This window comes from Podarcis raffonei, chromosome 13 (assembly GCF_027172205.1).
Source record: "Podarcis raffonei isolate rPodRaf1 chromosome 13, rPodRaf1.pri, whole genome shotgun sequence".
Classification (NCBI taxonomy): domain Eukaryota; kingdom Metazoa; phylum Chordata; class Lepidosauria; order Squamata; family Lacertidae; genus Podarcis; species Podarcis raffonei.
Genome location: NC_070614.1, coordinates 33,267,501 through 33,282,220, shown reverse-complemented (window position 1 = coordinate 33,282,220; position 14,720 = coordinate 33,267,501). Strand labels below are relative to the sequence as shown.

The window sequence follows — 14,720 nt, the reverse complement described above, 5'->3', positions numbered from 1 at the left end:
GTAATCAATAAAGTTGTGGCCATATTTCATCTTGTGTTGCATGTGCACCCCTTCTGCCACTGGCTCCATTGTGCCTGGGCCCACAACACTGGGCCAGCATGGGGTAGCATGGATGAGATCTGTCCCAAATGGGAGAGGAACATTGTACCTCTTCTCCTTCCCCTACAACTGTTAATGAAGTGAAGATGTTTCTATCATAGCGAAACAAGTCTCTCTGGGCAGCCTATCAGTTTCAGAAGAAACCGGCACATGTATTCTATCTTAATATCAGCCATTACTTTTATCTAATTCCCCATGCTGTGTCATTGGAGCTGTAAAATCAATTCCATGCCCTCAACCTGTCCCCAATTCTAGGTCAGAGGATCTAGGACAGCAATTGCCAACCTCAGGATATGCCGAGGTGGCTATAAAAAGTCTTGCTTCTAAGGCCACACTCCTCGCACGCCCTTCTTTTTTGTTTTTGCCTGGCTTGAATGTGTCTCTGAAGCTTGATAATGCCTCTTGTTTACCTTGATGGTGGGTCAAGAGGGGTGTGTGAATGTATATAAAAACCAGCCTATTGTACAAAAATAATATTTACATTAATTGCTGTGCTCTCTTTTGCCTCTGGCTCCCAAAAGATTGCCCAGATGGGAGTGTGGCCATCTGGCTGAAGAAGGCCCCACACCCCTGCAGTAAATGCAGACATGTCTAAAACAGAACACAACTCACATCACTTCTCCACAGAGTTTGGATAAGGACTGTAAACACAAAGTCAGAGAAGGTCCAAACAATTTCAAAAGTGCAATTGTAACAGAAGGACAAATAAAGAACAAGAACATAGGGTTGGATAAATTCATTAAAGTGTGAGGAGAGCATCTGGAACTGAAAGCTACATTTGACCTGAGACTTAGGTTCCCCATACTAATATTTTGTAATGCATATAAATAATACTGCATAAATATTTTAATAATAACAAAAAATAATAGCAATAACAATAAAAGGAACATTCAGTAATTAGGCGCACTCTCTTAAAAGAGATGTAACCATCCTTCAAGTTATGAGAAATGTGAATGAACTGTGGGTGAACTAAAGTCAAGTTCGGGACACAGGGAGCCTGGTCCTGTCAACTGAGTCCCACCAACTATTGACTATCATGCAAACAGGGCGGAGGGGAGGATGTAGACTATTGAAGGAGAGAGTTGTAGCATTTTGTTCATGCATGATGTAACTTCAGAAGCCAGCAGGACACTGGGAAAACAATTTTCTTCCCTATCATTATCAAAATTATTGGTTTGCATTGTCTTATGCAAAAGATATCCAGAGATCAACAATGAACATCTGAAAAGAGATATTAGAGCCTTGTGTTGTTCAGAACTGGATCTAGGCATTGACAGAGCTCTATTGTATTGTTGTTTCAGCGTGTTTCCATCAACTGACTCCACCATTATTTTTTAAACAGAAATATGTATACTGTGGGTATCTCTATTCTTCATTCCTTCTCCCGATGCTCTTATTAGACAAATGTTTTGTTCACTCTTCATCAGGTATCTCCATCATCAACTATTTTTTACAACAATTCTGATTTACAGAATTTGAGAATTCTGAAGGTAACTCTTGCATAGTACCACAAAGCTATTGATACCTGCAGCTGAATAGATAAAAACAAAGATATTGAAAGAGAAAAAGAGTACTAAAAGCTTATACTTCTCACTCATGCTTAGAGTATAAATCAGTGAATGTTCTGATCAGGGAAACTGACAAAAAAAGGAGCCATTATGTCAATGACCAAGATACTAATGCAGAGATTCCCTAACAACAACAAAATCATCCACCATTCAAGTGACTATGTAGCAAAACAGATAAAAGCCATATATAATGCTGTAGGTGGAAGCATGAAAATCTGTATTTGGAGGGCATCCTTTGTCAATGGGATTATACAGGTGGTGGTGTTGCTGCTCATACTGGTGTGTCATACACATAGGCAATACACATTCTATTAACTGCAGTACACTTGACGATCCCCTCCCTATACCTCATAAATTTCACCAGCCAGGAGACCTTGTCATCGGTGAGATTATTTCTCAAGTCTACTTTCACTACTTTCACCTGTCTTTTGAGGAACAGCCTATACATGTATTGATTGATGAACCTATGTAAGGAAACATTTCTTTCTTCCTCTTTAATAAGTTCAGGTGACATTCACCATTATGCAGCTTTGTGATTAAGTAACTATTTTTACTTTATGGGGAAAAGTGGTATCCCCACAGTATTTGGACTACTGTTTATTTTTGCTTTCTGAATTATGTCCCTGTGTTATGTTCCCGTTAAGTAATCACTAATAGCCTTTCCACCAGACACTCCACAGAAATAAATAGATTGTGTACATTTCTGTAGGATTTCTGCAGAATAACAACATAGTAGGTTGTGCTCTTGTTATATTATGTTACTCCTGTTCTTTCCACATTTTGTTCCCTCTCATCCTTTGCCACTATATATGCCCTCTTCCCTGCACTTCCAATCTTCTGACTCTTTCAATATTAGATTTCATATTATATTTTAGAAATGCCGCCATGCTTCATTCCTCCAATTGTTTCCAGCCTATTCCCATTTTACAAAAGGGCAAACCTGACTTTGTTTCTACAACTTAAAACGCTCTGGAGGGAAAACATGAAATCAAAAGCGACTTCCTAATGGATTTGCAAACATGACCCCATTTGTTATTCATACTTTTAAATTTAAAAGTGCATTATTAAAGTGCTACTTTTTAGTTCATCTTGATGATATTGTTTCTGTGCCAAGGAAATTACTCCAATAGCCACAGGGAGCAGTTTCCAAAGCACTTTTACTATTCCAAAATATTGCAAAAATTTAGTTCTTGCTATTTTAGATACAGTGTCTTACTTTCTTAATTTCACCAGGTTACATTTCTTCAAACTAGAATACCTTATGGTTTTAATTTGATACTTGAAAGCATGTAGATGAGTACAATACATTTGTTATTGTCATAGTTGTTTCATGGTTGTTTTTCTTTTTACTCTAACTCTTATTTTATATTTGGTGTTAGCCTCCCTGAGCCCAGCCCGGGGAGGGCAGGGTATAAATAAATTAATTATTATTATTATTATTATTATTATTATTATTATTATTATTATTACAGATCTGTGCCTAAGAACTTTCAGCACATTCTGGCCTTAGCATTTGCTGTCAAAGAGATCAATGAGAATCCCAACATTTTATCAAACATTTCCCTGGGATTTCACATTCTCAATAGCTACTACTCTACAAAGATGACCTACAAGGCTACTCTGAGCCTGCTTTCGTCACAACATAGGTTTGCCCCCAACTTCAATTGTCACAAGAAGAGCAATCTGATAGCTCTTATTGGAGGATGCATCTCTGAAATTTCTACCAATGTGGCCATAATTTCAGCCATTCACAAGACTCCACAGGTCAGCTGTGTGCATGGGGCATAAAGCTTTCATATTTGTTACACATCATCTTGATTTCAGCCAAACATTCCCTGTGATATTTTGCTTAGCAAGCTAATTGAATGCATACTAGAAGGTAGTACAATCAGGTGAATTCAATGCTTTTTGGATAACAGTTAACTGAATAACTTCAGAAAAGTCCTCCCAGATCAGACCAAAAATTAATATTGGGCCCCATTGCTCTGTCCCAGCTCCTGCCAACCTAGCAGTTTGAAAGCGCGCCAGTGCAAGTAGATAAATAGGTACTGCTGCGGCGAGAAGGTAAATGGTGTTTCTGTGCACTCTGGCACTCATCACAGTCCTCCGTGCGCCAGTAGCAGTTTAGTCATGCTGGCCACATGACCTGGAAAACTGTTTGTGGACAAACTGCAGCTCCCTCAGACTGAAAGCGAGATGAGCACTGCACCCCATAGTCGCCTTTGACTGGACTTAACCGTCCAGGGGTCCTTTACCTTTTATTGTACCTGCTTTGGCAGCAGTAAATGTGAAAGGGATCTCCAGGTTAAAATTGATTTCAAGCTAAATTTGAGTCGGCAGTGTCAATATAGCTGCAAAAAGTCTCCAGCAGCACTAAAGTACATTAAACAGAAACATAGTTTCTAATTCATAGAAAGTACCTTGAATTTGTCCCTGTCTCAAGGGGTCTCTGTGGGATTTCAAGGATCTGCCCTGACAAATGCAGGGTGGAGAAAACAGGTGCGATTTTACCCCACTACACACAGTATCTCACGTCTTTTCTCTAGGGGTGTGTGGCTTACTGTTTCTGGGTCTTGGTTCTGAAACTGTAAAATGGATGTAAACAAACTGGAAGCAGTGCAGGAAGTGTTGGCATTGCTCTCAGAAATAAGTACTTCAAGAAAAAAAATTCTATATGAAGTCCGCAGAAAATTAGACTAAGGGAGAACATTATAGCATTGTTCAAATATTCATAGTACCACAAAGGACTGAAATATAATATTGGGAAAATTTATTAAATGTAAAATTATTTAATTGATGGAATCAATTAGCAGAGGGAGGCCTTCAGACAGTGGCTATAGTTCTTGCATCACACAGGGTGGCATTAAAGAACCCCACACATTATGACTGTATGATTTGAAAAAAATATTTTTATTTCAGCTCACTTATGGATCATTTTTGACAACACAGGATGACAAAAGACTATTCCCTTTTCTGTACCAGATGGTACCAAATGAAGCTCACCAGCACAAAGGAGTTGTGAAGTTACTTCAGCATTTCAGATGGACATGGATTGGGCTCGTGGCTGTGGATGATGACAAAGGGGACAAGTTTTTACAGAAAATAGTGCCAATGCTTTCTCAGAATGGTATCTGTTATGCCTTCATTGTAAGACTACATGTAAGAAATACATGGTAGCTGTGGAAATATTCTCCATCTTATCATCCAGTGCTGGGTTACTGGGCTGCATCTTTTCCCCTAAATGCTACATCATTGCACTGAGGCCTGAACTGAATAACAGGGAGCAATTAATAAGGAAAATAAAATGAAAACTTATATCCACAACTTCATTTTGCTCCTGAATATACATATATTTACTTTGCTTTATAAGTCATTTGCATTATATCATCACATTCTGGCCTTTGGGGTTGCATCTTTCCCTCTAAATGCTACATCACTGTGTTAGAGTCCAGCTGAATAACTGAGAGAATGAATAGCATAATAGATCTAGAGAAAACAAGCTATATGGATAACATTGTCGTGAATGGTATTATGTCCACTTCTTCTTTCTACTCCTGTATATATTTTCATTGGAGTTGGCAAGTACTGCATAGGCACTTGTTTAAGCAAGCATCCCTCAGAGAATTCTTGCAAGTAGAGCTGAGACAGACCCATGTCACCCAAAGTGCCTGTCCACCTTCATTCTACTAGTCCAGTCCGCCCCCCCCCCCCTCCAGGTGACTGCTACTTGATTTCTGAGGAGAAATATCTAGCTTTGGTGCCTAGTGTGCAGTTATTTAGCATCATGGGTGGTGCATCCCGTTTCACTACTTGAGGTAAAATGGGAAGTGCTGCTGGTTCTGCCATTCGACCTGCTCTGTCACCTCCTTGGCCAGCATCGGCACCTATTTCCTGTAAGATCTCATAGGATCTCACCAACATGTCATGAGATATCTCACTCCCTGTGTGATCTCGCAAGATTTTGGTAAAATCTCATGAGATCTCATCGGAAATTGGTGCCAATACTGGCTCTGCTTCTCTGCCAGTGGTGGTGACAGTGGTGGAGTTTGGGCATCCACAGGGGCACTGCCTCATGGGCTTCTGCTACCTGAGATGGCAGTTTCACCCCACTTCGTGGGTGGGCTGCCCCTGGGTAGCATGTGAGAGATCTTTCCCAAATGAGAGAGGAACACTACCTGTGTTCCGTCCCCCATAATTGTTCATATAGAAGACATTGCTATCATAGTAAACAAGTTTTTTTTTTCCTACAAAGGTTGTAGAACTTGTGTTTTAGCCCCTTGATCCCTCACAGAAAAGATACTACTAGGTTAACTCTACTTGGAGGTGAGAGTGGGGAGAAGCAGTCAGCCACAGGAATTTGACCTTTGTACACAAAGGGACGCAGGTGGCGCTGTGGGTAAAACCTCAGCGCCTAGGACTTGTCAATCGTATGGTCGGCGGTTCGAATCCCCGCGGCGGGGTGAGCTCCCGTCTTTCGGTCCCAGCTCCTGCCCACCTAGCAGTTCGAAAGCACCCTTAAGTGCAAGTAGATAAATAGGTACCGCTTTATAGCGGGAAGGTAAACGGCGTTCCGTGTGCTGCTGTGGTGCAGGCTCGCCAGAGCAGCGATGTCACACTGGCCACGTGACCCGGAAGTGTCTGCAGACGGTGCCGGCTCCTGGCCTCTAGAGTGAGATGAGTGCACAACCCTAGAGTCTGTCAAGACTGGCCCGTATGGGCAGGGGTACCTTTACCTTTACCTTTACACAAAGAGACACAGAGAGCAGAAATGCAGCTGCAAAGCTCAGATAGTGATACAGACAGAAATAGTGGGAGTGCAATCTCATAGACTCACGAGATTAAATGAGAAGCACGAAACTAACAGGAAGAGTAGGTGGCGTTTTTCCTGTTGTGGGAAAAGGGGGCAGACCTCAGTTCCAGCAACTGTGTCATCAGAGGAGGACTGAAATCAGCTGAACTCCAACTGGCTTCTTAATTGACAAATAAATCTGAAATAAGTAACTGCCAGAGTCATTTTGTGTGTGAGAGAGAGACCCAAGCCTGACATCCAAATTACTAGAAAGGATAAATACAGCCAAGTTTGGCAGATGAAACTCAATGATATTTAGTGCCAGAAAAAAGAGAGTTTTTCTATCATAGATAGATTAACGTCACCAAAATGATTATTTTTCCAAAATTAAGCTTTCTATTTCAAACAATTCCACTTTGGATGTCAGAAAATTTATTGCAAAATCTATTGCTGTACAAAACTTTTAGATTTGCTCAGAAAAAGAAACCCTGTAAAAACAAGCCAAATTTGTATTTTCCTGAAGAAGATGACTGGGGCCTATCCAATACCATATTATCTGTCAAATCACTTCCATCATACTATTCCTAATTTTCCAGATGGATGGGATTAGAATCTAAAAGAAATGAGGGTGTTCCATTTTCTGCTTTTCCATTATTGAAGCATAAATTTAGATTGAAGTTAAAACTCCTCAATAAATTCATGCAGACCATTTATAACAATTGGAAACAAAGGGTGGCTAGCTTATCTCCTGCCCTATCACCATAAACCCCCTAGCATACCACCTTACTTTTCATAACTTTTGACGCAGGTCCCACCCCAAATTCCCTGGGACTGCTAAAGAACTGTGTGCCATGAGGCAAGGCAGAAGCAAGAAGCACCTATATCATCAGCTCCCAGTTGGCATGCAAGGACTCTGTCAATCTTCAGCTTATATAATGTGTCTGTTTTAATGTTGAAATTGCTCACCACTTCGGGTGCCTCAACAGAAAGGTGGCATATAAATCCTATAAATAAATAAAAATCATACATAATATAAACTCTAGGTGTGTGTCAGGGTCTATAAACAGTCTCTCAGTTCACTTCATCATTTTCAGTTCTGGGAAATGCTCTCAAAAGGTTTAAGCTGTGCTAAGTGGGTGAGGGCACTCACGATTAATTGTCTCAATTTTCTGGGTCAGCACTGCATTCTGCACATCAGTTAAGGTTTCAACAGAAGAGCAATGTATGTTGGACAGAACTCCTCCCTCCTAAGTCCTCTAGAATATGTCAGAAGTGGGAAAACTTAACATCTCCACCAAACTTGCAAAGAGGAAAGGTTTCTGTTACTCCTAAGGTCACGAAAAGGAGATCAATTTAACCCTCCACACCTTCAGGTCACCCTGCCCAGTCAAGAAAATCAAATCGTGATAGTACTGTATAGCCAAATATATTTTACTACAGCAAATTAATAATTGTCATAATATTAACAATAAGTAGGACAAACAAAATTGGAAAAGGGATCTGTTAAAGAACATGGAGCCATAAACATGATAAAATTTCTCATGCTGTGATTTTAAACTGGAGCATTCATAGAATCATAGTGTTGGAAGGGACCCAAGGGTCATCCAGTCCAACCCCCTGCAATGCAGGAATCTCAGCTAAAGCATCCATGGCAGATGGCCACCCAACATCTGCATAAAAACCTCCAAGGAAGGAGAGTCCATTCACATTATGTGAAATAGGAATCATGAGGGAACTGAATTGTAGTCCTGAACTTACTCAGCTATGTGCTACATATAATCTCTCAAAGAAGTATAGCTGCAAAATTTAGAAAAAAGAATAACTTCCTAGTCAAGAATGATGCAACCTTAAAGGCCAACAGCACATTGGTGAAATAATAATCATTCTTATCATTCAGAAAATTACTGCTTTCTATCCTCTGGCCCACTGGAGATTCCAGAGCCTGTAAGCAAGATCAACAGTCAGCATTTGAAGAGAACTATAAAACCCTTGTGTTAATCTAAATTAACACATAATCTAGGCATAGGCTGGGCTTTGGAAATAATAACATGTACATTCCATTCCTTTGAAATACAGATTGAGGGTTAAAGTTAGTGTTTTGGTTTCTTTGCTCATGATGCATAAATATATCTGTATGTTGATTTCAAACACTCCTCTTTACACAATGAAATGAGGATATACAAGAAATGCAGTGTTTGGGGACACAGATAGATAAGATGATATTTCTAAACATACAACCAGGATCTCGGAGCACTGATTCCCTAACTAGACATGTGGTAAACCTGTTTAGCAACAATATCGTTCAGCATTCATGGATGTAGCAAAACTACTAACAGTCACATGCAATGCTGCATTTGGAAGCATGGGAATCTATGTTTGGAGGCAAAATTTTCTCACCAGGATCATGCTAGTAATCGTGTTGCTGCTTGCACTGCTGTGTCATTCTGTATGTAAGACACATTCTATTAACTGCAGCATATTGGATGATCCTGTCCCTATTCCTCATGAATTTTACCAGCCAGGAAACCTTATCATTGGTGTCATTGTTTCTCAGGTTGTATTCCTCTATAACCATCTCAGTTTCATGGAACAGCCCACACAGATCTTGATTAACGAACCCATGTAAGGCAATATTATTTATCTCTCACCCAATTTTTAGTATGTGCAGACCATTATTATTAATGAATGCTGCTCTTTATTTACTTTCTAGTGTCACAAAAGTGGCTTGGGTGCCTGCAGATGAGCAAGGACGAAGAATAATAAAAAAAAGGTTGTAATTTTATTAAACAGCTGTTACTCTTATTACAGATCTGTGCCAAAGAACTACCAGCATATACTGGCCTTAGCATTTGCTGTCAAAGAGATCAATGAGAATCCCAACATCTTATCAAATATATCTCTAGGATTCCACATCCTCAATAGTTACTACACTGCAAGAATGACGTATAAAGCTACCCTGAACCTTCACTCCACACAACATAGGTTTGTCCCCAACTTCATTTGTAACAATCAGAACAATCTGATAGCTCTCATTGGAGGATGCATCTCTGAAATCTCTGCCAATATTGCCATCATTTCAGCAACCCGAAAGACTCCACAAGTAAGCTGTGTGCATGGGGATATGGAGATTTCACCTCTCTGGTACAGAATCTTTATTTCAGGAAATGGGTTCAGAGAAGGGTAATGAATCTAAAATGGATAATAACCCATTTAAGGGAAGTTTGAAAGAACTTTGTGGATTTAGTGTGCACCAGAATAGGCTAAGTGGAGAGAGTGCGGTCCTTCTCACATGACCCAAATAACTCCTGCACCTCTGTGATTCAATAATTAAGAATGATCTTGTCATCCTTTAAAAAAATGCTTATGCATTTGATTTCAGCTCACCTATGGATCATTTTTGCCACAACAAGGTACAAAACTTCTATTTCCATTTTTGTACCAGATGGTCCCAGATGAAACCTACCAGCATATAGGAGTTGCACGGTTACTTCAGCATTTTGGATGGACATGGATTGGGCTCGTGGCTGTGGATGATGACAAAGGAGACAGGTTTTTACAGGCAATTGTGCCAATGCTTTCCCAGAATGGCATCTGTTATGCATTCATAGTAAGAATACCAAAATGGAATTATGTGGATGAGATGGTGGACTATGGTTTACAGCATTCAGTAAATTATGCAATTGTCTTTGAGCAAAACCCCAGAGTATTTTTTATTTATGGAGAGCCTCCGTCCTTTCAGGTTTTGAGATTAATGCTACTTGTAGCACCCTTAATGGAATATCCACCTCTAGGTAAAGTATGGATTATTACATCCCACTGGGATTTTGCATCACTGTCTGTTCAGAAGAATTGGGAAATACAGACTTTCCATGGTTCCATATCCTTTACAGTTCATGCAAATAAGCTATTAGGATTCCAAAAGTTCATTCAGATGTTAAAACCTTTCTGGGCCAAAAAAGATGGTTTTATAAAGGACTTCTGGGAACAGGCATTTACTTGTTCATTCAAAGCCTCTAAGGAGCAGGAGGAAGAGGAGAAGAAAATCTGTACTGGAGAGGAGACACTGGAGAGCCTTCCTGGGATTCTGTTTGAAATGCACATGACTGGCCACAGCTACAATGTCTACAATGCTGTCTATGCTGTGGCACATGCTTTGCAGGCCATATACAAACTGAACTCCAAACACAGAAGATTGGGAGAGAGATGGACATTTCGGAACATGCAACTATGGCAGGTAAATACACATCAATACTTTTGTTTAAAAAGTAGCCTAGCTTTGGAACCAGAGGGAGAAGGAAGTGTAAGTTTGCATAAATCAGTTACATTAAAATGCATGCAGATTTCTTTTTGGTTAGAGGTAAGACTCTAGTGTTTTAAAACCAATGGCCATCCCTGGAATCAAATGGATGGACATGGCAGACAGAGGGAGCAAATCATTACATCTACTGTTCAAATATGACATACCTTTGTGAAGCTCCCTGAAATAATTTCAAAATTAACTCCATCTTTTGTTCCTCTTTTAACATAGATCCATCATTTTCTTAAGAGCATCTTATTTAATAACAGTGCTGGAGACATTGTGCGCTTTGACAGTAATCGAGAAATAGTTGCAGGTTTTGATGTTACAAACTGGTTGATGTTCCCCAATGGATCTGTTGTTAGAGTAAAAGTTGGAAGACTGGAACCTCAGGCTCCTTCTGGCAAGGAATTAACCATTCATGATGACCAAATTGAATGGCATCCAAGTTTTAATCAGGTGAAATTTACCAGCAAATACTTGAGTTTATACTGTAGTTCCTAGAAAACACCAAGGAACTAATTTGCTGTAGTGGACAGCCTTCTCAATTCATTTTGAATTCTGGAACATGCACAGAGCAGTCATGGCTGATGCAGGTAGACATTCATTCAGATGGCTCCCCACTGCACACATTTATCTCCCAAGCAGTGGGAAGAGTGATACAAAGCTGTGCCAAATGCTTTGTCCTCATTCCCCTATCACATGATTCAAATCAGATGGTAGTTGACTGATGAATGAGGAAAGCTAATCTCTTATTGCTCATCTTCCATTTATGATTCCACTTAGGTGCTGCCTGTTTCTGTGTGCAATGACAACTGTTGCCCTGGCTATAGCAGGAAGAAGAAAGAGGGAGAGAAATTTTGTTGCTATGATTGTATTCAGTGTCCAGAAGGGATGATCTCTGTCAAGAAGGGTAAGAGGCACAATGTATAGTGATACCAAAACATTTTCATAACACATCATAATGGTTATATTTGGAGAATGCATATGCCCTGAATACTTTTAAAAGTAGTTTGCAATACAAATTTTATAGGTTGAAAGGGAGTATATAAATGTAATAATACATTAAAAAATACATTGTTGTTGCAACCCATAGGATCAAATATTGAATGAGTATTTCAGTGTATGTGGCCTGATGTTGTGAACCCTTGCAATGATGTGATGAGCAGCTTGCTCACTTGGTATGTGTCCTTCCTAGCTGATGAAGGACAATTAGACAGAGGGTTGACTAGATGGATCTCAGGTGGGGTGAACATGTCTCTGTGTGATGGAATTGTTGCAATTGACCTTAAACCTATGGTGGTGCATCCATTTCTGTCGAAGCCCACCTGAGACCCTATAATGACTACTTTCTGGACATGAATATTATCATCTTGGGAATATGGTGAAGAAGGTGTGGTGGGGCAGATGGAGGAGTATCTCTAACCTACCTAAAGAGTTATGTCCCGATAACAGCATGGTCCTTGTTCTATGGTGTCCTTGTCCCCAGTGTTGAGGCCCATGAAGCTGCTAGGACTGGTAATTAGGAGTTTGGGCAAAGTGTCATCAGTATGCTAATGACACACAGCTGTATTTCTCCATAAAGTCTAATTCAGGATAAGCTGTATATGATCTGAACTATTTCCTTGGCAAAGTGATGACAGTCCATAAAGTGAGATTGAACCCTGGGAAGAACAAAGCACTGTATGTAGGTGATTCCCATATATGGGAGATTGGTCTATTCTGTATTCTGGATGGCTCACTCTGAAATAATAGGTTTGTCATTTAGGGGTGCTCCTGGGTCCAACTCTGGTAGCTTGAAAATTTGCAGCTGATATTTTAATTATCAATTTTCTTGGATAGGAATAATATGACCACAATTATTTATGCACTAGTAACCTCAATATCTAGCTATTCCAATGTGCTCTATGTGGGGCTAACAGAAGTTCAGTAGATGCTACAGGTGTTGTAAAATGTTGAGGCTAGAGTGTTTATGGGGGCAGACTGCCACCAACAAAACTATGCTTGTTAAAACTACAGATAGGAGTTTTAGCAAGCATATTGTTAAAACTACAAAGTACTGCAAGAGTGTTTAAAATGATGATTTATGACAACCTTGTCATCCTGTGGAAATATGGAAGTCCTTTCTCCTAGAGTGATTCAAATAACTATAATAACACAAATGGAGAACTATCCCTTGCTCTCAGAACTGACTGCTTTGGAAAGAAATTGGTCAACTTCTTCAACACTCTTCACTTTTTTCAGATATGGATGCCTGCATCAAATGTCCAGAAGACCAATATCCAAACAAGGGCCAAACTAAATGCATTGTTAAAGTTCTAAGTTTCCTCTCTTACAAAGAAGATTTAGGGATCATCTTAGCAATCTTGACTATTGCTTTTTCCTTGATCACCGTTTTAGTTCTTGGAATTTTTATGAAGCACAAAGAGACCCCAATAGTTAAAGCCAACAACCGGACCCTCACCTACATCCTGCTCATCTCCCTCCTCCTTTGCTTCCTCAGCTCCTTACTCTTTATTGGGAAGCCCGGAAATGTGATCTGCCTTCTCAGACAATCACTGTTTGCTTTCATATTCTCTGTGGCCCTTTCCAGCATTTTGGCAAAAACCATCACCGTGGTTATGGCATTTATGGCAACGAAGCCAGGTTCAAAAATGAGAAAATGGATAGGGAAAAGGTTGACAAATTCTATCATCCTTTCCTGCTCCTTTCTTCAAGTTGCCATATGTACTCTTTGGTTAAGTACTTCCCCTCCTTTTCCAGACAAAGACATGCACTCAGCAAAGGCAGAAATCATACTAGAATGTAATGAAGGTTCAGCTACCATGTTTTATTGTGTCTTGGGCTATATGGGTTTCCTGGCCATCGTCAGCCTCATTGTGGCTTTCCTGGCTAGAAAATTACCTGACAGTTTCAATGAAACCAAATTTATCACTTTCAGCATGTTGGTGTTTTGCAGTGTATGGTTATCCTTTGTTCCAACCTACCTGAGCACCAAAGGAAAATACATGGTAGCTGTGGAAGTCTTCTCCATCTTGTCTTCCAGTTCTGGGTTACTGTGTTGCATTTTTTCTCCTAAATGTTATGTCATTATTTTGAGACCTGAGCTAAACAACAAGGAGCAATTAATAAGGAAAATAAAATGAAAGCAGATACCTATTTATTCATTCTGCTCCAAATCTATCTATCATCTATATCTCTATCTATCTATCTATCTATCTATCATCTATCTATTACACTGGTCAACAACAAATTTGTTGTCTGCGTTTTTTCAGTTGATTTAGGACGAATCTGATGCGCTGAATCCAAAAATCACATTGGTTTTGCTCAATCAGGTCAGGTTTTTGAGCTATGGCCACATGTCGTTTTGTTACATTTTTGTTCACATGTACGCTTGTGTGGAGCATTTTAGAAGAAGTTGATGGGGGTAAAATGCCATGTCGAATAATTATTTTGATTGGAAATGATTATTTTAATGACAAGAAGTATTCAGGTCCGATAGTTCTGGGTGATTATGTCGAAAGGGCAGTTTGAAGTCATAAAACCTCGAAATCTTCCATAAATTGGTGCGGCAAAGCATAAAGTTGGGAGATCAAAACTAAGTTAATGGGGCAGCCGCCCCATGAAGTATCCTGATCTTCAATCAGCACGTCGTCCTGTAGCTCATTGTGATGAAATTCCAGTGCCTATCTTCGGAGAACTTCCTGACATTAGTGACGAAGATGCCTCCAGTGTTGAAGGACATGAAGAAGAAGAAGTGGTTCTTGAAGATGATGCTCCACATCCATTTTCCCAAAAGGAGTTGAATGATCTAGTTCACGACCTCAGCTTGTCAAAGGACTCTGCCAAACTGTTGGCATCCAGATTGAAGGAAAAAAACCTCCTCTCTGACAGTGCTCGCATCAGCTTCTTCCGCAACAGGCATCAAGAGTACCTCCATTTTTTCTCGGAAGAGAAGGACTTGGTG

The 14,720-nt window shown here is 39.9% G+C and overlaps 1 protein-coding gene across 1 annotated transcript; it reads left to right on the top strand.

Moving 5' to 3' along the window:
• Window positions 1-3,269: 3,269 nt before the first annotated feature.
• On the top strand, window positions 3,270-13,899 carry LOC128398797 (vomeronasal type-2 receptor 26-like). The gene is made up of 8 exons (XM_053360050.1): window positions 3,270-3,431; window positions 4,587-4,826; window positions 8,975-9,078; window positions 9,265-9,556; window positions 9,899-10,123; window positions 10,985-11,212; window positions 11,540-11,666; window positions 12,998-13,899. Exons 1-8 carry the CDS (start codon window positions 3,270-3,272, stop codon window positions 13,897-13,899), a joined length of 2,280 nt encoding a protein of 759 aa, XP_053216025.1.
• Window positions 13,900-14,720: the final 821 nt, after the last annotated feature.